We start from the raw sequence: 22,026 nt of genomic DNA on the forward strand, positions 1-22,026 counted from the left end.
TTTTCTTTGATTGATGCCAATGCTTCTGCTTCCACCCACTTTGTGAAGTAGTCTGTTGCTGCGAGAAAGAATTTTCTGCCGCCGGGCGCTGTTGGAAGTGGTCCTACTATGTCCAAGCCCCACATTGCGAAAGGCCAAGGGCTAGTTAATGGTAGGAGTTCTCTTGCTGGTTGATGTATTTGGTGCGCGAATTTTTGGCATTTCTCACACTTCTTCACATATTTCTTTGAGTCTGCTTGCATATATGGCCACCAATATCCTTGCGAAATAGCCCTGTAAGCGAGCGACTTTCCCCCTTGATGACTTCCACACACCCCTTCGTGTATTTCGAACAAGAATGCTTCTACTTTGCTGGGATGAACGCACTTGAGGTAAGGCCCAGAGAATGACTTCTTGTATAATGCCAAAGATGGAGATAGCCAAAATCGCTACGATTTTGCCCTTATTCTGTTGGCTTCTTTTTTCTCTTCTGGTAGGATGCCGTCTTTTAGGAACAGGATGATGGGATCCATCCATGAAGGGCCTAATTCTGTGCAACATACTTCTTCTGCTTCGGGGTCTTCTATGCTTGGTCTTGGTAAGAAGTTGATGAGTAATGGATGAGGGATTGATGTATCTACCATTGAGGCGAGGCCTGCTAGTTCGTCCGCTCGGCTGTTTTCCTCCTTGCCAATTTGTTCTATCCTTACTACGTCAAACTTTTTGATCTCTGTTCTGACTAACTCTTGGTACTTGGCCATTCTGTCATCCTTTGCTTCGCATTCGCCAGAAATTTGGTTTACCACCAGCAGAGAGTCACTGTATACCATTAGTTCGGTGGCCTTCATGTAGTATGCTGACTTGAGTCCTGCGAGAAGCGCCTCATACTCCGCTTCATTGTTGGATGCTGGGAAGCCAAGGTTGATTGCTTGCTCTACAACCAGGCCGTCTGGAGAGATGAAGACTATGCCAAGCCCTGCACGATGCCGGTTGGATGCTTCATCCATAAAGAGCTTCCACATCTCTCCAACGAATAACTTCCAGCAAGTGGAAGGATCAGATGATGTCGTGGGGTCAAGAATGGTGTTTTCTTCAAGGTCCATGTTGGCTGTCTGCCCTTCGTCCTCTATTTGAACTGCTGGTGAGCTTTTGTTTGTCTCTTCCTTGTTGTCCTTAGTATGGTCTGCCTTGGTGCTTGATTGACTACCTTCTACTAGGGGTTGCGTTATTCCTGCGTCAACTTCCGTCCCTAGTTCGGTTGTGTCAGTTAGGTCGACTGGGCAGATATGATGACTTCCAGGAGTAAACTCTGCGACGAAGTCTGCCAAAGATTGGGCTTTTATTGCGGTCTTGGGTTGGAACTTGATGTCGAATTGTCCCAACTCTACTGCCCACTTCAAAATTCGCCCACTAAAGTTCGCCCTTTCAAACAGAGCTTTTAGTAGAAAGGCTGTGAAGACGACTATGGTGTGGGCGTGAAAGTAGTGCGCCAATTTTCTGGATGCCATCATTAATGCTAATGCTAGTTTCTCCAAGGGCAAGTACCTTGTTTCGGCTCCCAACAATGTCTTGCTGACGTAAAAGATGGGCAAGTGTTGTATTCCTTCTGAACGAACCAACACTGCGCTGACTGTGTGCTGAGAGACTGCCAGGTACAAAAAGAGTTCTTCACCAGGTACTGGAGTAACAAGTAGTGGTGGGGAAGACATGTACTCCTTCAAGCTTTCCAAAGCTCGGTCGCATTCTTCATCCCACTCAAACTTGGCCTTTAAAGCTTGGAAGAATGGTCGTAGTCTGTCTGATGACCTGCTTATGAACCGGTTGAGCGCAGCTGCCATACCAGTGAGATGCTGTACTTCTTTGACTGAGTTTGGTCTCTCCAACTCCTGGATTGCTTTAATCTGAGAGGGGTCTGCTTCTATACCTCGGTTGGTCACCAGGAAGCCCAAGAATTTGCCAGATCCAACTCCGAATGCGCATTTGGACGCATTGAGGCGCAACTTGTGTTTCTTCAGGATCTGGAACATCTCGCGCTAGATCTTTAAGATGGTCATTCTCATCCTTGCTTTTGACCACCATGTCGTCGATGTAAGCCTCCATTGTTCTACCTAACAATGGTTCAAATATCTTAGTGACCATCCGTTGGAATGTCGCCCCTGCGTTCTTTAGGCCAAAGGGCATGACCTTGTAGCAATATAATCCCCTTGGTGTCGTGAAGGATGTGACCTCCTGGTCTGGTTCATGCATGGCGATCTGGTGGTAGCCTCTGTATGCATCCAGAAAGCTAAGTCGGTTATGCCCTGCCGTTAGGTCCACCAATTGATCTATCCTTGGTAGAGGAAAGCTATCTTTTGGGCACGCCTTGTTGACTGTTTTGTAGTCGACGCAGACACGCCATTTACCATTCTTTTTTGGCACTACGACTGTGTTGGAGATCCATCTTGGGTAGTGCACTTCTCTTATTGCTCCTGCCTCCAGCAGGTTGCCTACCTCTTCTGCCACTATTTCGGCGTGGTGGAGTGCCGATCTGCGTGTGCGTTGGATGACTGGTCTGGCGGATGGGTGGACATTGAGTTGGTGACTGATGAAGTTTGGATCAATACTTGGCATGTCGTAGGGCGTCCAGGCAAACACTTCGATATTAGAGGTCAAGAATTCCAAGACCTCTAATCTCTCAGTGCTGGACAACGATGAGCCAAGCAAGAAGAACTTATCCGGGTTCTTCTCATCTACTTTTACCTCCACCAAGTCCTCCACCGCTTTCTGATCAGCCTCTTTGCCGACGTCCGCGAATAATTTATTACTTTCTGGTTCTTCCACCGAATGAACATATCCTTTGGCAGCGCGGCTGCCATTCACCGTGGCGAAACATTGTTTTGACATGATCTGATCTCCATAGACTTCTTCAATTATACCGGTGTCGTTGGGGAACCGCATTACCTGATGGTATGATGACGCTACCGAACGCATGGCATGCAGCCATGTTCTGCCCAAGATGATGTTGTAAGTGGAGGGGACCTTTAATACCCAGAACTCCACTTGTTTTGTTACGCTTCCCGCTCTGACCGGAAGAATTATTTTGCCGACGGGCCATTCTGGCATGGAGTTGAATCCAATTAGGGGAGAAACTGCAGGCGCCAAGTCTCTGTCTTGCAGCTTCAACTGTTTGAATGTTTCGTAGTACATGATCTCACATGAACTATCTTGGTCAATCAAAATCCGCTTGACGTCAAAATCTTTGACTCGGAGAGTGACAACCAGAGCATCGTTGTGAGGACAGTATATTCGATCCAGGTCTTTATCCGAAAAAGACATGACGTTTGTTGCCTCTGTCTTCCCTTTCTTGGTGGCTGGTTGGGCACCTAGCACTTCTCTAAAGTGCTCAGCCTTTTTAATTGATCCTCTGAGCTCGCATACGCGCTCAGGTTCAAAAACTCCATGTATGACATTGATAATACCTTGAGACGGTGCATCGATTGGCATTCTGTTGGGATGGTTATTATGATCTTGGGGGGCCGGTTGCGTCCTTCCTTCAATGTATTTGTCCAAGTGGCCTGCTGCCACCAATTCTTCCAAGTGCTGTCTCAGTGGCGTGCAATTCTCAGTTCGGTGCCCCTTTTCTTTGTGGAAGGTGCACCGTGATCTGTCGTCGTAATTTTTCTGAGCTTCCCCTAGCTTGGCTGGCCACTTGACAAAAGGCTCATCTTTTATTTCGCTCAGAATCCGATATATTGGTTTTTTGAACACCGTTGTTATGGCAGTGCGGATTCTCAACCATCTTTTGTCTGGGTCTTCTCCGTTATCTCGTCTGCCACGCCCGTTTTTATTCTGCCGATCTACTGTATTGACCTTTGCTGAGGTCTTCTTTTCTGGTACTGCGGTTGCACTAGATTTTGCTTTGGCACGTGCGCCATCCTCTTCTACCCTGATGTGCTGATGCACTCTCTCCATCAGGGCTTCCATGGTAAGGGGTGGTGTCATGGTGATCGAGTCCCTTAGTTTGTTTCCGACTGGAAGGCCTCTTTTATACTACGCAATGGCTAGATTGGTGGGGCAGTCTCCAATCTGGTTGAATGTCTCCCAGTAGCGACTGTTGTAAGATCTGAGGGTCTCTTTTTCACCCATGTCGATGGAGAGCAACTGGTCTATTTCCACCGGTGTTTTAGTGTTTGTTCGAAACCTTGTTACGAACGCTTCTGCCAATTGGGCCCAAGAGGCTATGCTGCCCTCTGGGAGCTTCTCGAACCAAGTCAAGCCGAGGTCGCCAAGGCTTGATGGGAAGAGTATGCACATTAAAGCCTCGTTTCGCCTGTACACAGCCATGACTTGGCGAAAGTGGCGAAAGTGTGAATACGGGTCCGTCTTTCCTTCATATGTAGTGAATTTCGGCTGAAGGAAGCCCGATGGTAGGGGAGCGTTTTCGATTGCTGGAACAAACGGCGAAATCTGTAGTCTTGCCAATGCTTTGTCCGTTGGTTCGTAGGCTGGTCGTGGTATTGGCATTTCAACCTTGACGCTTCCATACGTCCGAGGAGCCAACCGCTGTAAGGCTGAAACTCTATATGGATCCCTTGCCCTGGCATCCTCCTTGCATCGTGCTTTTTCTTCGAGCACGGTTCGTAAGTCGGATGATCTGGGTAATTCTGTCTGTCTGGATCTGGTTTGGTGTGAATGTGAGGGCCAATATGTGCTTCCTTCAGTGTATGACCTTTCAGATCTCGTGCTCTCAGACCTAGAGTGACGAGTTCTGGAAGACCAGGATTGAGTGTCGCCTGTCCTGAGGCTTCTGCTCTCTCCTTGTGAGGGTGTAGTGTTCCTACTACGATTCTCTGAGTGGCGAGGGGGCATCTTGTTTTTGCGCCCCTCTCCTGTCGCCACCTCATTTTTCTTCATCTGGAGTTTCAAGGCCTCCATGTCCGCCGCCATCTTTTTTATCAATTCATCTTGTTCTTTTACGCGATCTTCCAGAGCTTGAGGGTCAACCCTCCGTCTTTGTCTGTCAGGACTTTGAGAATGGGACTGACGGGGGCTGTGAGTCCGTCTCCCCCTAGCATCCCTCCTGGAGGTATGTCTTTGGGGCTCCAAGTCCGCCATGGGAGGGACAGAAGGTAATCCTTCACGCCTTGCGCCCCCTTCTGGAGTTAGTCTGTCGACGGCGGACTGCGGTAGTTCTTCAATGTGTGCCATTGATTGAAAAAAGAAGAAGCTTAGTCAAGAGGTTTTTTGTTCTTGTCTGTTCTTCCCACAGACGGCACCAATTGTACGGGGAGGAAATAATTCTCCTCGTATAATCCTGTTGACCAAGTCCACGCTCCTCTGTACGACGTCGCTTTACCACCTGAAAACACAAACGTGAGCTAGCCGGCAGGTGTGTGCCGGAAATCTCTCCGATGCCTAAGTCAGTAAGCTTGACAAATAGACAAAGTTTTATGTTCTCAGAAAGAATTGTGTTCAATTACCTCCTCCAAGGTGATGCTTGTGAGCTTTTATAGGTTTCGAGTGGCATAATCCTAGTAGGACTTTTATTTCTCCATGCAGAGTCCTCCTAGGATTCATACTCCTAAGGATAATGCTTATCCTTTTACACCCTCCCCCACTGCTTAAACCAAGTGGGATGGTTTTTACTTTGGCCGAACTACTACATGACCGAAATAAGCTTGGCTATGTAGAGCCACTGAATAAACCGAACTCATCCTTAGTTCGGTCCTTCTGTTTTTCCCTTTCTTATCTCAGCTTTCCATGTAGAACCCATGGTACGGTCTTGGACCGAACCAACGACTTCCGGCCGGTCTAACCCCAATACCGGTATAACTCCAAGTTGCTTTCGGACCGAAGTATCTTTTACAGTCACTGTGCCGAAGTAACTTTATCTCCCTTAGGCCGGAGTAGCCTTGCCTCTCCTGGGCCGGAGTAACACTGCGGCCTTCCCTGGGCCAGAGTAATATTGCGGCCTTTTCACCAAGTTTTTGGCACTTTGGGCCACAAAGCCCATCTCATAGCTCGGCCCAATTTTTCCCAAAAATTACCCTCTCACATGCACTAACAATAATATTTATCCCAAAATAATAAAATATTCATCCATTATCATCACCCACAATAATATCTATCTCACTCCCAATTTCAATTGAAAAAAAAACACCCCACAACTCCTACAACTTACACACACGTTTCTTTATTCAGTTTATTCCAATAAAATTCAATCATTCTCTCATCTACCCATCTTTTATTTCTCAAAATAACTCATCTTCTCCATTGTTACATTTTAAGGTCACTGTAATATTATTTCTTATTTTATATGTATTTTTTAGTGTTTGTTATTTTGTGTGTATATATATTTTTTTCTCAATATTTTTCAATTTATCTACACGTCTTCCAAATGTATTTGTTAAGTCAAAAAGTTCCAAAACTTAAATCCTCATTTCTCATAATTTTGAAGAAAAAAAAAATATTACACGGCACTTTCTTTCACCTCCCTTTCCACTCTTCAAGCCTTCTCACTCTCTCTCCCTATATAAAATATATAAAAAACTAAAATATTCATCCATATCCATCATCAACAATAATATTTATTCCAAAATAATAAAACATTCATCCATATCCATCACCCACAATAATATCTATCTCGCTCTCAATCTCAATTGAAAAAAAAAAAAAAAAACCCCACAACTCCTACAACTTCCACACACGTTTCTCTATGCAGTTTATTCTAATCAAATTCAATCATTCTCTCATCTATCCATCTTTTATTTCTCAGAATAACTCATCTTCTCCATTGTTACATTTTAAGGTTAGTGTAATATTATTTCTTATTTTATATGTATTTTTTTTAGTATTTGTTACTTTGTGTGTATATATTTCTTTTTCTCAATATTTTTCAGTTTATCTATACATCTTTTCATCTTCTCCATTTTTATGCTCCTAATATTATTTCTTACTTTATATTTATTTTTTCAGTGTTTATTACTTTTGTATGTATATATATTGCCAATATTTTTCAGTTTATCTGCACATCTTTTTATCTCCTCCATTATTACATTCAATCATTCTCTCATCTACTTATCTTTTCTCAAAATAACTCATCTTCTCGATTGTTATATTTTGATGATCTGGGAAAATCATTACAAGGTCAGTGCAATATTATTGGGTGTTTGTTACTTTGTGTGCATATATTTTTTTCTAATATTTTTCAGTTCATCTACACATCTTTTCATTTTCTCCATTTTTATGCTCCTAATATTATTTCCTACTTTATATGTATTTTTCCAATGTTTATTACTTTTGTGTGTGTATATTTTTTTCTAATATTTTTCAATTCATTTACATATCTTTTCATCTTCTTCATTATTACATTTTGCATGATTTGGGCTTGCTTTTTTTTTTTTTTTAATTTGTGATTTGTGTTTGTTCTTCAATTTAATTAGATTTGAAACTCATCAAATATTGAATTTAATTTATTATTTTTATTTTATCTCATATCTATCACACCATCACACTCATTAATGATTTCGGGTAAACTCTCGAAATCAATAAGATCAGCTATGCATAGAGTTAATCTCACATTTGCTCTTTCAAGCTCTCTCAAATGAGAGCTCTTCAAATCATCTGTAACCAATATACACCCAATTAAATACACACACAAGACAGCTTCAAAACCTTAAACACAATTTCTCAATTTTAAAATTTTTAAAATGAAAAAATATATTTGGCTTAAAGTGATAGGTACATCTAACAATATTTAATTTTAAAATTTCAGAATCTTTAAACTCTATCTAAACATACCTAATTTAAAATTTTGAATTTTTTTTTACAATATTAAAAAAATGGTTCAAATCTATTAGTGTATTATCTAAATTTTGAATTAACACACATGACATAATCTTACTGGATTTAACATTTAAATTTTAAAATTAACTAAAATGTCTAATTATATGATTCGAGGAATTCCAATACTTTATTTTGAATTTTCCATTTTTTTTTAATTTTTACAAAATTTAATGCTAAGTGTTGATTTTTTATTGCCTATCATGATTTTATCCAAAATTCTTTTTTATGGCTATAATGATAACAATTGACTACCATCAATTTTAAAATTTTCTATCAATGTTTTTTATTTTTTATTTTATTATTATTATTATTTTTTTTTTTGAAAAAATCATCATCAAGCATGCAATTTAAAAATTAAATATATTTTATTCTATTAAAACTTTATTAAAAAAGTAAATTTATTTTCCTGCTATTCAAGAAAATACATATGCCTTTATTTTGATATAACAAACAAAATTAAATTATCTTTTACTCATACGTAATCTCTCATAAATATTTTATCTTTTTAAAATTTTGATTATCAACAACCGAATTCCCACATCTCTCTCTTCTTTTTTTGTAGGATTTTTATTTTACTTTTATCTTTACTTTTCAAATTAGATTTGATATATATCCTTTACCTATGTATATATCTATACTATATATATAAGCAAATATAGTGTGTTCCCTAAAATTTTCAAAGTCTCAATACTCAATTCTTAAGCAGAGTTAAGATTCTATTTCCTACATGTTGCTCTCTCAAAGTTATGTTTTTAATTTGTCATCCCTATTTTTCTCCAATAAAAAATATTTTTTTCTCTTACTATTGTTTTTATTTTAAATTTTTAACTTTTAAAATATTTTTATTATCTAAGACTCCTTATCTCTTTTTATTGATTTTTTATTTTGCTTAATCTTCTCCAGTATTTTCATTTTTCTTTATTTCTTATTTCTTCCTTTTTAATTTTTTTTTATGCCCAATCCTATCATTATCTCCAACTTTATTTTTATTATATTTTTTGTATGATCCCTTTTTTTAAAAAAATTTATTTTAATCTCTAATCTAATAATTGTCTTCAAATTCATTTCTATCTTATTTTTCAAATGCTTCACACTTCAGCTATATATTTTAACATACCATCGAGTTTGTTAGTGTTTGCATATTGGGTATAAAGTTTTGTTCAAACTTTGTGTTTAAGAATCGAGTTACATTCAACCATCAACAACGTTACAATTGGTTAGGTAGTTGTAGGATTTTAGAGTTTTGATAAACTTTATTCTCTCTATATACCTATATGTATATGTAGTGGGGGCATTTTTTTTGTTGTTGTTTTCTTTAAAGGGACCTTTGAACATTTTCACATTATTTGTAGTAGTATTCATTTTTACATTTTTATATTATTTGTAATAGTACCCATTTTTACATTATTCCTTTTTAAAGCTAGAATAATGTCTGATAGAAATATAGTTCATGTTGCTAAATGACCTACTTGGACTAAGATAATTTTACAATCAATGTTTCAAATGACAAATTTATGGAAAAAATGAATGTATGAACTTAGGTATTCGATAGTTATCATATTCAAAATATTTGTCAGTTATAACTCTCTATTATATTTTAAATTTATAAGAACTTTTTATTTTATAATACAAAAATCAGTATAAAAATTTATTTAAATTATACATTCCCGTGCATAGCATGGGTTGCCGCTAGTTTACCTTCTATGAGTTTGTTGTAGAATTCTCATATATTCTAGTTTTATCTTTTTAATTTTTAAAATAAAAAGATAACTGTTTATATATGAATAACAAAAAAATTGGGATGAAAAAAATATAACTATTTACATTTGAACTATAAAATGGAAATTCAAATAAAAGATAACAAAATATTTAAATAAAAAAGATTAAGATTGGGATATAAGTGTTCCAAAAAGGTGATAATTTTTTTAACAATCTATATTTATCTTTTGTTAGTTTGTTATAGAATTTCCATATATTTCAGCTTAATTTTTTTAAAGTTTATCTTCAAGTTGAACTTAATATTTTATCTTTTAAAATAATCAATTAATTATCCATATAAATTTTAAATATGATAGAATTCCATATATATCTTTTGTCTAAACATAATCTTTTCAATATAAAAACAAGTTTCTGCAAAAAGAATCATGAACAGAAGATTGGAGGGAAAAACAATCAACATTGAGCCATTTTTGATCTCTGCCTAAAAATCTTAAATATTTGCTTTATGTTTGAAATGCGTACTTGCATAAATTTTTGCATTTGTGAGAAAATGAGTTTATGTAAATGGATATTATTAGTTTATTTTTAATTTTTTTTGTTACAATCTATATTTTTCTTTATTTCTTTCTTTTTGTTAATAATGTGTCATTTAATTGAGATTTTATTCCCTCTCTTTTTTATCTTTTTTTTATCTTTTTTTTTTTTTTTTTTTGAAGTGCTACTATTATCAATTTATATCTTTCACACTTATTGACTATTTTTTTTTTTTTTGTGTGCATATTTTAGATTGAAAATGAAAAACACATCAAAATTTATTGGATATGGGTTTATACTTTAAATGTATTCATCAGTTGATTTTATATTGATGATTATCCTATTGAAATAACTCATGATTAAATTCATTTTCAAAACTCATTTCTTTTGAGAACCAAACCACAAATTTCTTCTTTTTTTAATTTTTTTTATTCAAATTTAGAGTTTGAGCAAATGGAAGAGATCACATATTAAAAATGTTAATTTTTTTTGAATAATTTAAATATTTATATTCTTTATGTTTGTCGATTCAATTTTAATGCTTTTTCAAACTTTTTTATTTTTTATTTTTTTTTATCATTCCAAACCTATTTATGTTTAATGAATCAATATAACCAAAAAACAAATAGCATGTAAAAATTTTAAACCACTAACTAAATATAACGGGAATTAAAATTAAATTTATTTTAATTCATTATATTATGTGGGATGATTAATGTAATATCTATTATTGATTAAACAAAATTAGTACTACTTTATTTAATATTAGTCATTTTGATTAATTATAATATGCCTTTGTTACCTTAATTTTGATTGTCTGAAATAATTCTTAGATAAATTAGCTATTATTTATGTGATGATTTACTTAATGTATGATAGTTTTTATATAAAAAAAAATTTAATAATGTGAAATATTAAATATTTTTAATGATGTAAAGTAAGATTTATAAATACAAACTAAATAAAAATATTAAGAAATACAATCAAATAACAATTTTTTTAAAAATAATTATTGACTTTTTAAAATTCCGTTCATCGCACGAGTGACTACTAGTATATAGAAAGAGCAATATTGTGATAATTAATCAACTGAGCTAGCTTAGTTTAGCTCAATTGGTCATTTACACAGGATAAACTCCTCTTCATACTTTTATCTTTCTATATTCCTCTTGTGGGTCTCAATCCAAATTCGTAGTGATGATTCAAGCCATCTATCTCTTAGATCTTGCAATAAAGGTAATCTATGCACACACACAAAAAATGCATTGAAAATAAATAAATGTATGAATAAATTACATTTTTTTTATAAAATGAACGACAAATAAACTTAAATAATCCATTTTATAAAACAAAATGTGATTTGTTCATGTGTTTATAGTTGTCCGATGAAGTTGATTCTTTTGCATGAATAATCTTTACTGCAAAACATATGAAGTAGACAGTTTGAATCATCGGTGTGGGTCCAAGTTGAGGCCTATAAGAGGAGTGTAGAGAGATATAGAGGGGAAACCCATCCCATCTATACCATCTTAATTGCAACTTAATTGAGAATCGTTGTCATAAGCAAAGATTGATTATTTATATTTTCTTTATTTAATTATCTATTTATTTTTTTAATTTGGGTTTTTTCTTTTAATGACCGTTGAATTTGTTATTTGTGATTTGATATTTATAATTATTTTCTTATTGATTGACAAAAAAAAAAAAAAAGATACGGTGATAATTAAAATTTTGTGTAAATTTAATTATCAACTCTTATCACTATATTGATATAATAAGTCAAATGTTAATTTAATTGGAAAATTTGGCCATAAATCTCTCAAGAGGCACTTATCTTGTCAAAAGGACAAGAATTATATGAATACTTTCAAAAGTCTCTAATATTTTAGAACATCCTTCTTATCACTCTCATAATCACTGTTTGTCTCTACTATGTCATATGAGATTGACAATCTCAGATTTGAAAATCGATAGTTTGTTCTCTCTCTCTCTCTCTCTCTATTTCCCTCTCTCGTTCACTCATTCTCCTATAAGTCCCTATGTTTTGTTTGTTCTTCTTTTTTTATTCATTCACGGGCAAAATCGTAAATTTATTCTGATTCAGAGTAAAATTTTATTATGAATCAAAGTAAAATTTTATCCTTTTAACAAAAAAAGGGAACTATAAGGAAGCTTTGTAAATACTTTTCAGAAAATTCTACTTTTTTATTTTCCGTGTTTTTTTGTTTTTATTGAATTTTTTTAATATTTTAAGCAATTTTTTTACTTTTTAGACACACCTAACATAAATACACCTAAAAAGTAAAAAAATTGTAAAAAAAATCTTTTAAAAATTCACTAAATATCAAAAATACAAAAAAAATACAAGAATTCAGTACATTTTTTTATATTTTTATGTATTTATAAATTTTTTAAAATATTTTTTTACAAATTTTTTACTTTTTAGGTACATCTAAGTAAGGTGCATCTAAAAAAGTAAAAAAAATATTTAAAATTTAAAAAATATTCACTAAAAACGAAAAAACATAAAAACTAAAAAAGTCAATTTTCAAAAAACTTAATTCAGAAAACTCAAACCAAACACATGAATTTTTTTTTTGTCCTTTTAACGAAAAGTGAAAGGTCTGAGGGCTTATGGCCAAATCTCCCAATTTAGCAATCTTAACCCTCCTCAAATATGTATAGCAATCTTTATCTTGATTAATGTTTCAATTCCTGTGCTAATGTTTCAATTCCTGTCGTAAGTAATTAATGTTTTTATATCTCTGCCTAAATGGAAAAAGAAAAGATTGATGTTTATTTAATTGTTTTTTCTGGTTTTGTTAAGAACTTTGCATTTTCTGTGTCTCGTCTGGGTACGACATTAATGTTTAGGGAGTGAAAAAAATCTCAGAAAATGAGTTTTATAATAAAATAAATGGAAATTGTATAGTACACACTCTTTTTTAGTGTGTATATCATTTGTACCTTTAGTTATAATCTTTAAAGTAATAGTTATGACTTATTGTATTGTTAGTTATGACATATTATGATATTGTTATGACAAAATTTTAGTTATAATCCAAGAGTTAATTATATTTTATGTGATGTTTAGTTATAACTCAATTTTATTTATTTTTTAGTTGTGACTCACATAATATTGAGTTATGCCATTTGTGATAATCACATTCACAAATGGCATAACTTGCCTATAGAGAAGGTGTGTACCATAGTATTTCTCTACAATAAATTTTTAATTTATAATTTTATTAATTAAACCTTAAACATTTGATTTATTTTCAATATAAACCATTTGCCTATTTTTGTTAAGTAAAATTATCTTAAAAAAATATATTTTTGTAATTAAACTCAATAGAAATAGTTTATTTTGTTACAATGCTCAAAAAAATGTACCTTATACAAATTATGATATTTTGTAGTATTGATATCACAAAATATAATAACTTAATTACTTTTAGTCATAACCAAAAAAAAAAAAAAAGACAATAATAATTCATAACTCAAAATAACATTTACATTATTAAAATAGAAATTGTCAAATTATAACATTTTGTTTGCTATAAGATCTAGTCCTAGCAATAAGAATAAAGTTAATACAGACCTTGGTACATAGGGGTGTAAATTTGGCGTGCGGCCCGTGGGCAGTTAGAAACGTGCCTACAACCTTGGATGGACCCAGTCCGGTTAGGTTCGAGCCCGAGCCTAGCCCGAGACACTGGGCCTAGGCTTGGGCCATCAGTTTGAAACCCGATCCAGCCAATCGGCCTACTCAAGGCTCACTTAAATCCCGACCCGAGGCCTGATCGAGACCCAATGCCATTTTTAATGAAAAAGAATAAATTTTTGATGAAAAAAATAAATAAAAAAAGTAAAATGTTCAGGCCCATCTAGGTACGGCCCGACTCGAGGCCCAAGGGCCGAATACCCCCTAAGCTTGGGCATGGGCCTAATTTTCTGGCCCAGCCTAAATTTTGGAAAGAGCTTAGGCGGCCCAACATGGGCCGGCCCAAACCCGACCCAGGTGGATCAGGTCAGGCCAAATTTACACCCCTACTGGTACAATTTTTGAAACTACTTATAACTTTTTTATTTTAAGGATTTCAGCCATTAAAACTTTCTTTATGAGCAAAAACAAGATGGAAAATGTGCCTTTGTTCCCACAAGATCATGATGAAATATAGTTTGTTAATGATCAAATTGGTAAGACCATCTCCAATGGTTCAGCAGATGTATTACCAAATTCAAATTTGGTGAAAAAGAGATACTTTTGGTGCTCCAATGAGTTCACCAAAATGGTATCAAATTGAGAAAACATCAGATGTTTCACCAAACTGAGGATCTGGAAAGCGTTCATCAATTTACTGTGCGTAGACGTTGGGCTTGGACCCACTGAACGACTGGCCGATTATCTACCTGGTCATCCGGTTCACAGGAAAAAGGAAAGTTTAGAAAACCTTCAATACAATTAGAAAAACAACCCATCTCTCTATTCTAATTACTATATAAACAACTCATCCATGGAATTCTTTTCTTCTTCTTTTTCATTTGTTCAACTCCAGCTTTCTTCTTCCTTCTTAACGCATCATCACATTAATGCCCAAAATCAGAGAGAAAAAGTAGGACGAATTCATAAACATCAAGTGAGAATTGAGATGAGATAAAATCATCTATCATGATAAAGAATTGAACAGCTCGTTAACCTAGGAACTTTTAAATATGAAATGAACTCGATTAACAGTAAAGACATATAAACATCGGTCGGTGAAATCAGTAGAAGATAACTGACCATTTTTTAATTTGATGGTGCGATACTCTTGCAATTCTTCTCTGCGTGAGACGATTTCTAGAGAGAGAGAGAGAATCGGGTTTCGTAGGTATTATGATCTCTGTCTCTCTACTCCCTGTGTTAGAATAGGGTTTCATGGGAAGCTTACTGTTTTCCAATTTCTCTTTGGAAGAAACAGAAGAAAACCTTGAAAACACTGAAATGGAGGGGAAATTTTTTTTTTCATAAAATGCTCTTGCCAGTCGACTGGCAGGTCGTCCAACTGGACACCCGGTGTTTTGATAAAAGCACCGTTGGAATATCTGATATCAGATTGAGAAAATTGATTTTTTTTTTTATCCAGATTTGATGAAAAAAATAATGAACCATTAGAGATGCTCTAACTAATCCTTATTTGATAATATGATTAAATTATCCTTTGCATCCTTTAACTTTCTATCTAATCCCACATTGATCATTGATTTTTTTTTTATTTTATAAATTGTGATAATTAATTCCTTTACACTTTTACTCGACTCTCAATATTACTGTTCTCTTATTTTTCTGTTCAAATCCGTGACAAAATCTCGACATAAAACATGTTTATAAGTTGCCGAAAGGAGTTGTCAGAATGGTGAAGGTTGCCGGAGGAGAAATTATTCAATGCCTGCTGAAGCAAGTTCAGGTGATAGTATAAAGTAGTAGTTAATGGTTTAAACATATGACATGTATAATCTCTGAATGGAATGAAATATTACTTTAAAAATATTAAATAATTTTTCATTGTCCGAGTGTGATGGGATTGGCTGGAGGTGACAGGTAATGAGGGAGTGAAAACTTGTCTTTGACTTATCTGTGGCCCTCAAGAGACAAAGTGTGATTATAAAATAGTACAAAATAAATAAAAAGTAAGAGGGTAGATGTGGAAATAACACATCTCTCCAAAAGGAAGTTTTTCTCAATAATGGCTTCTTCGCTCCCAAATACACATGCCAGAACTGTGTTATTGTCTTTTGCTTTTTGTAGTTTGTTTCTCACCTCTCAGGAAAAAGAAAAGCAAACAAGTGTGATGGTGAGACAATCAAGAAAACCACCTTTTTCAGTAAAATCTTGGGTTAAATTCTTTATCAGTTCTCAAAGATATTCTCTGTTTCATTTTAATTATGTCAATTTTATTACAAAGTTAGTCAATTTGGGTTAAAATCATAATATACAAGCAGAGAAGGAGATCGAGAACCCTATAATAGAGTTTAAGGTTGAGAGCAAGAGCGGAGGCAGGGCAGGTTAGAGGCCCCGTAGGAGTTTCCTGCTACAACGGTTTAAATAGTCTCAGCTGTCATTTTCGTACAAAATTCCGTCAAATTTTGTCCAAATTTGGATAGAAATACCCCACATCTGTTATAAAAATTTGAACGAAAATGACACTGAGACCATTTAAACATGAATTAAAAAAGTCAAAAAGTAACATATTTAAAATATCAGAAACAAAAATGACACACAGTGCATACTTAACAGACCGAGCCTAAAATCATTGGCAACAATAGAACAAGAGGGGCTTGATATCTTCAATTTTGTATCTTTTGTATCTTTCTAGTAAATGAGTATACATTCAGTTCTTACTTCTCCTTTCAATCAAAACAGAAAGGCAACACACAAATGATTATTTTGACCATCTCATCTCTTTTGCTTTCTCAAAACAAATATAAAGAATTTCTAAAAAATTAAAATAATCCCGATTTACCCACTTGGCAATGCTTGATTGGTTTAAATTCAACCTGCAAAATGAAAACAGTTCTCAATAACTACAATGTTAAAGATGTTTTCATTCTCATAATAGAGGCCACAAATAATTTACCTGAAGGTATGAGTATGACAACTGCAAATGCTTGTAAAGTAGGAATTTCTTGATCGGGTAATTGAATCGTGCTTGAAATGGTATAATGATGAATTAAGTACGCAAAATCAGAGTCGTGTGAAGTCAGTTAGCGAGCAAAAATGCAAATATACACACACCTGATAAGAGAAAGTAAAGAGCAAAAATCAGATGAAAAGAAAAGAAAGTCATAGCAAAACAAAGAAAAAAGGAAAAAAGAGAATGACTAACATTTTTTGGTTAGTGGGAAATGGACATGTCTCCATCATTTTTCCAAAGGCTGAATTTCTTTGAAGAAATTTCTTGCCTGCAAGAGGGGACCAAGAAAATCAGTAAGAAAAGGAATATATGATAGATATGGTCAAGAATACGCTGGAGGGGACAGAAAATGCAAGCAATATGCCAAGTACATATTCTGTTCTAGATATGGATTTTTGAAGTAGATTTGGACAACCCATGTGCTAAAAACCAAAAAAACGACAGCTCCTTGTGAGGTTCTACATCCATGGATTCCAGAATCCATGGAGGAATCCATGGAGCGAGGGCCCCAAGCATAGTCAGTTTTCGTGCACATCACCACCCAAAAACTGCAAATGAGGGGTTCAAAGAAAGGGAAAGGAAAACACCAAATAGGCGATTGACAGATTAATGTAACATCCCGTCCCACATCAGTTAGGCAGCAAAAAAAATTTCTGAGCTTATTGAAGTGAGTTCACATGCCTTTGTAGTAATAACGTGTTTTGAAGTCGTGAGCACTCAGCCCAAAGGAGAGAATATAGTTACAATTCGGGATGAGGACATAGGGAGAGAGAGAGAGAGAGAACATACCCAAACGCTCTCTGCATCTTCTAGAAAAAGCAGAGTTCAGTGTATCCGTGCGAGTACGGTAATAGCTCCTCCACCTCAACCCTAGAACCAGAACAACTCATGCTTCTTCTCAAGCGGCCTTGGTATGACTCAACCTCAGCCCAAAATATGCTATAAACCGGTCTGTGATCCGAGAACCTAGATTCCCCTCGGACATAGGATAATTGATGAAGACCACCTCCATACCACAAAACTCTATCACACCTAAACATAGGAAAATTAGCTAGTTCAATGCCTTGCTTGAAAGAGTTAAAATAAAAATAATAAAAAAAGTTGCCCCCAAAAAATATATTTTTATTATTATCTATTCTATTATATAACGCACACAACTCACTTAGTGAAGTTATGTCACACATTTTTCATGCCCAAATTACCCATATATAACTTCCCAAGTTTTTTATTCCAAAATTTGATGTCTTTAGTTCTGTTTTTTTCCTTCTATCGACAATTTTTTTCCCGGCTGGCAGTTATAACTGTATTTCATTTTTGCATATTCTTTAGTAATTATTGCAACTTGAGGTATACATATGCGAATTTCCTTGTACTTTATGGTAGGATAGATGTTCTTACCATGCTGGTGTTCGCCTTTTTTCCTTCAAGTGCATATCGTCCCCGGTATATCTATCTGAATTATTTGAATACTTGTAAGTTGGTGGGAAATATATCTTCCCTTCCTTCCATCCACGGAAAACACGCCCTCGTCTCTGCTCTATCCGCAGCTGCCAACAAAAGCATTGTCGATTCAGTTGAAAGTCGACTTAATAAGTACAAGAAGTGACATATTTTGACAAAAAAAGAAAAGAAAATATGTATCATGCCTGGTCATTCTCTAACAATGCCCTCCAATTTTGCATCTCAACAAGTGCCTTAGCAGACCGGTAAGACAACGCAATCCGATAATTCAGATCCCCAAGCCAAATAACTCGACTAGATCAAATCAAAACATAAAATATAGTTAATTTTTTCCCTGATTGTTAAAATATGATTCATTTTCTTTTGTGACACAAATAATGACAAGTTAACTAATAGTTGCAGGGCATGAGTATTACTCATGCTCAAGGATTGTTTCAGGGGACTTTTCATCACCCACGCAGTTGACTCGTGGAAACCTCGTCTTCTTTAGAATCTCCATGACATCACAGTTCCTACGTAGCTCGTCCCCCTCCTTCTGTCCGGAGGTCAAATGACTACAGATAAAGCAAAAGCTTGTTTGGTGTAACAGCATGCTGACCGAAATAGATCCCTGCAAAACCAAGAACGGTATTGTTTCATTTACACGGTTTATTATTTCCAAAATTGATTATAGGAAAAATAATCAAATCCACCATGATACCTTATTTCTAAGGTAGCCCATCAATCCTCGGCCCACACAAGATATTTTCATGTTGCGAACGTGTTCCCTTAGATCGCTCTTAACCCATATCGTGAGAAAAATCCCAACCATTTGCTTGCTTGCAACACAGCAGTACCTTGAATTTCCCGGCATTCTATACCCATCTTCCATTGGTGCCGATCCAGCATTAGATAACGGTGAGAACACAGTGCTAGGTGAATCCCCAGTCCCATAATCATCATCCGATGAACCCCATCTTGAAAAATCACTTGGCCTCTGACCCCATGAATAGTCGCTCGGTCTGTGACCCCCAGAATAATCGCTCGGTCTGTGACCCCCGGAATAGTCGCTCGGTCTGTGACCCCATGAAGAGTCGCTCGGTCTGTGACTCCACGAAGCATCACTTGGCCTATGACCCCATCTGAAACTAGTGTCGTAGTCACTTGGCCTATGACCAAAGATCACCCGATCACAAACACTGTATCGCCGATCAAGGCGAGGCTGGGACACTGACGGATCATTTTCAGCCCTCCAGCTGGACGGTGTTTGGAATGATCGACGGTGGAAAAATGACGCTTTTTGTCTGGTTGATCCCTCGAAATCTGCATCCGATTCTACAATTGGATTGGGGATTGGAGAAGGTGTATAGTACCCACCTCCTCCACTACTTCCGGGAAGATTGTTTAGTGTTTTTCGGATTAAAGCTAACCATTTTTTTGCAGGGCCATTGTCTTCAGCGCCTAGAATGTTCCCCGCATTCAAAGGAACTATTTCTTGAAATCTAAATAATTAAAACAAAAGCACATGTTTTCGATTAGTAACCAATTAGTATCAGACTTTGGTTAAATTTTTGAAATGAAAAAAAAGAAAAAAAGAAAACTAACAATTCATTACCCAAGAACATAAATGTCTGCGGGAGGCGAAGAATGCAAAAAATCATCAAGATTCAAATTACTCGTTGGCGATTTTCCACCCACGTTCCATGTTGCCACAAACATGCTGCCCCAAGTGGGAAAATAAGATTACAACAAAGCTCCATATATATCATTTAAAAGGAAAAGATTTAAAAGAATAATAAGAGACAAACCTATAGTTCTGCACATTTATAATTTGAGGATGATCAAGATCAACTCTCCCTCGCCGGACACGTTCTGTGCTCTTCCTTGATTTTTCTGTTCGCCCAATTCGTTCTGTGCTCTTCCTTGATTTTTCTGTGCATCCAATTGGGCGAACGAGATTAGGAATAATAACATAAAATGGAAAATCAAATCCCAATTTCCCCTAAACAACATAATTGTCGAATTTTGGGAGGTTTGCAAAGGAATAGCAGATATGTATACACATGTATGCTATATAAATAGAGAGAGAACCTGTTCTACTTTTCTTAATTGTACATGGTTCCCTCTCTGAGAAGCTATTTCTCCATTCCACATCACCACCTGAAAGACAAATCAGTGTTTATGCATCGATTCAAATCTTATAATAGAACACAAATAATTAACAAGCTTTTTAAATTTAAAGAAGAAGAAAAAATAAGGGGCAGAGCAAGTATGATCCAAATAGTATTCTAGAAAATATAGATAAGGACACAGGTATATTCACTAAATTGTTTGGCTGCCAAGAAAACTTGAAACTAAAGATTTTCTTTACTTTCTGGGACATTAAAGGACAAGAACCTCCACTGAGTAGAGACAAACTGAGGGTAAGAAATGAGATTAGCAGTTTCGACAATGGAGGACCAGGCCAAAAGATTAAGAATTTCAGAACCCTAAATTGAATAAAAGGAAACAATTTCAAGAAACCTAGACAGAAACAAAATGTACTCACCCCCATAAACAACTTCATGTTCTGCCTGAAACTCCTCAGTTTTGCTCTTGATGTTGAACCATTTCCTAATCAGTTTCTTTGACCAGGAGAGCTTTACCAAACAGAAGATAAAACATTTCAGAAGTGCATAAAGAGAGAGAGAGAGAGAGAGAGAGAGAGAGAGAGAGAGAATCATCATGTTATTTTCCAGGAAAATGAGGGGGGGCATAGAGGGAAAAACCTTGCTTTTCTTTGTATTCTCATCTCTCATTGTTTCACTCCCTCTTCATACAGAGCTCTCCTTCTATATCCCTCTCCTCCTATTCCCACAGTTTTCTGGATTTTGCTTAGAATCAGCAAAAACATAAAATCAACCCCATTACAGGAATTTTTTCCCAGCCTCTGATTCACAAATTGATGTGATTGGAGCTCAATAGTTTGACAAAGAAAGACTTAAAATTATACTTAGGCATTCCTCTACTTTCCTCAAATTGCAAGAAAATCAGTTTCTCAGCATTCTGATTAGTCAAACAAGGCTCTTTCTTTCTTTTTCTATTGTGGGCACTCTTGTAGCTGATATATACGTGTGCGCGTATATGTGTATAAGAGAGACAATGGCCCAAAACCCAGTAAAATTAGAGCCCCAATGACTAGAGAGAGACAACACTTTAATGTGGGTAAGTGTGATTAGTCCTTGAATCTTATGAACAAGACAAGGCAGCAAACATAGAGAGAGAGAAAGGGTAGAAAGAGGAGGGAGAGAGAGAGAGAGTCTTCTGCACTTTATTCTGTTCAAAACTGGGCTGTGTTTCAAGAAAGTTTCAAGAAAACCCTCTCTCTCTGTCTCTCTCTCGCTCGCTCTGTGAAGCCCTTTTCTTTAACTCAAAAACCAAGGCCGGCCCAACATGATAGGGCAAAAGGGGATGTCGTTTTGCTTTAAAATTGAGATCAAAACGACCCCCAGTCAGCTGATTTGGTCAGCAAAGTGAAGGGTGTGAGATCTCTATAGAGCCTCTTTAGCTCTGTATATATTTTTTTTCTTTGCAATTTGGTCTTCCCAATCAAAGTTAAAGCAGAGTTAAATTAAAGGAAGACACAGAAAAGATAAAGAGAATGTGTGTAGTAGTAATAGTGCTGTTTTTGTTTTTATATTTGTCCTTTCTTTTCTTTTCTTGGGTTTTGTTCCGTTTTACAGGAATGTTTGGAGAAATGAATTGTCAAATTGTTTATGGAGATTGGGATGCTTCTCCTATACATGGCTTTGAACTGTAATAGTATAGACCCTGTTTTTGTTGTAGGTTATCAATAATTTTAACTCATAATTAA

General features: G+C 35.5%; 1 protein-coding gene across 1 annotated transcript; it reads right to left on the reverse strand.

The window, feature by feature from the left end:
• Nucleotides 1-16,381: 16,381 nt before the first annotated feature.
• LOC114281730 (type IV inositol polyphosphate 5-phosphatase 7) lies at nt 16,382-21,821 on the reverse strand. The gene is made up of 13 exons (XM_028224283.2): nt 20,942-21,821; nt 20,722-20,812; nt 20,265-20,333; nt 19,982-20,105; nt 19,789-19,893; nt 18,895-19,675; nt 18,611-18,804; nt 18,380-18,488; nt 18,132-18,280; nt 17,523-17,765; nt 16,926-17,001; nt 16,677-16,834; nt 16,382-16,596 (listed from the first exon to the last, which is right to left on the reverse strand). The coding sequence occupies exons 1-10, from the start codon at nt 20,969-20,971 to the stop codon at nt 17,543-17,545; spliced, it is 1,875 nt and encodes a 624-aa protein (XP_028080084.2). The 5' UTR covers nt 20,972-21,821; the 3' UTR covers nt 16,382-16,596; nt 16,677-16,834; nt 16,926-17,001; nt 17,523-17,542.
• Nucleotides 21,822-22,026: the final 205 nt, after the last annotated feature.

This window comes from Camellia sinensis, chromosome 7, assembly GCF_055761805.1.
Source record: "Camellia sinensis isolate YWXY chromosome 7, ASM5576180v1, whole genome shotgun sequence".
Classification (NCBI taxonomy): domain Eukaryota; kingdom Viridiplantae; phylum Streptophyta; class Magnoliopsida; order Ericales; family Theaceae; genus Camellia; species Camellia sinensis.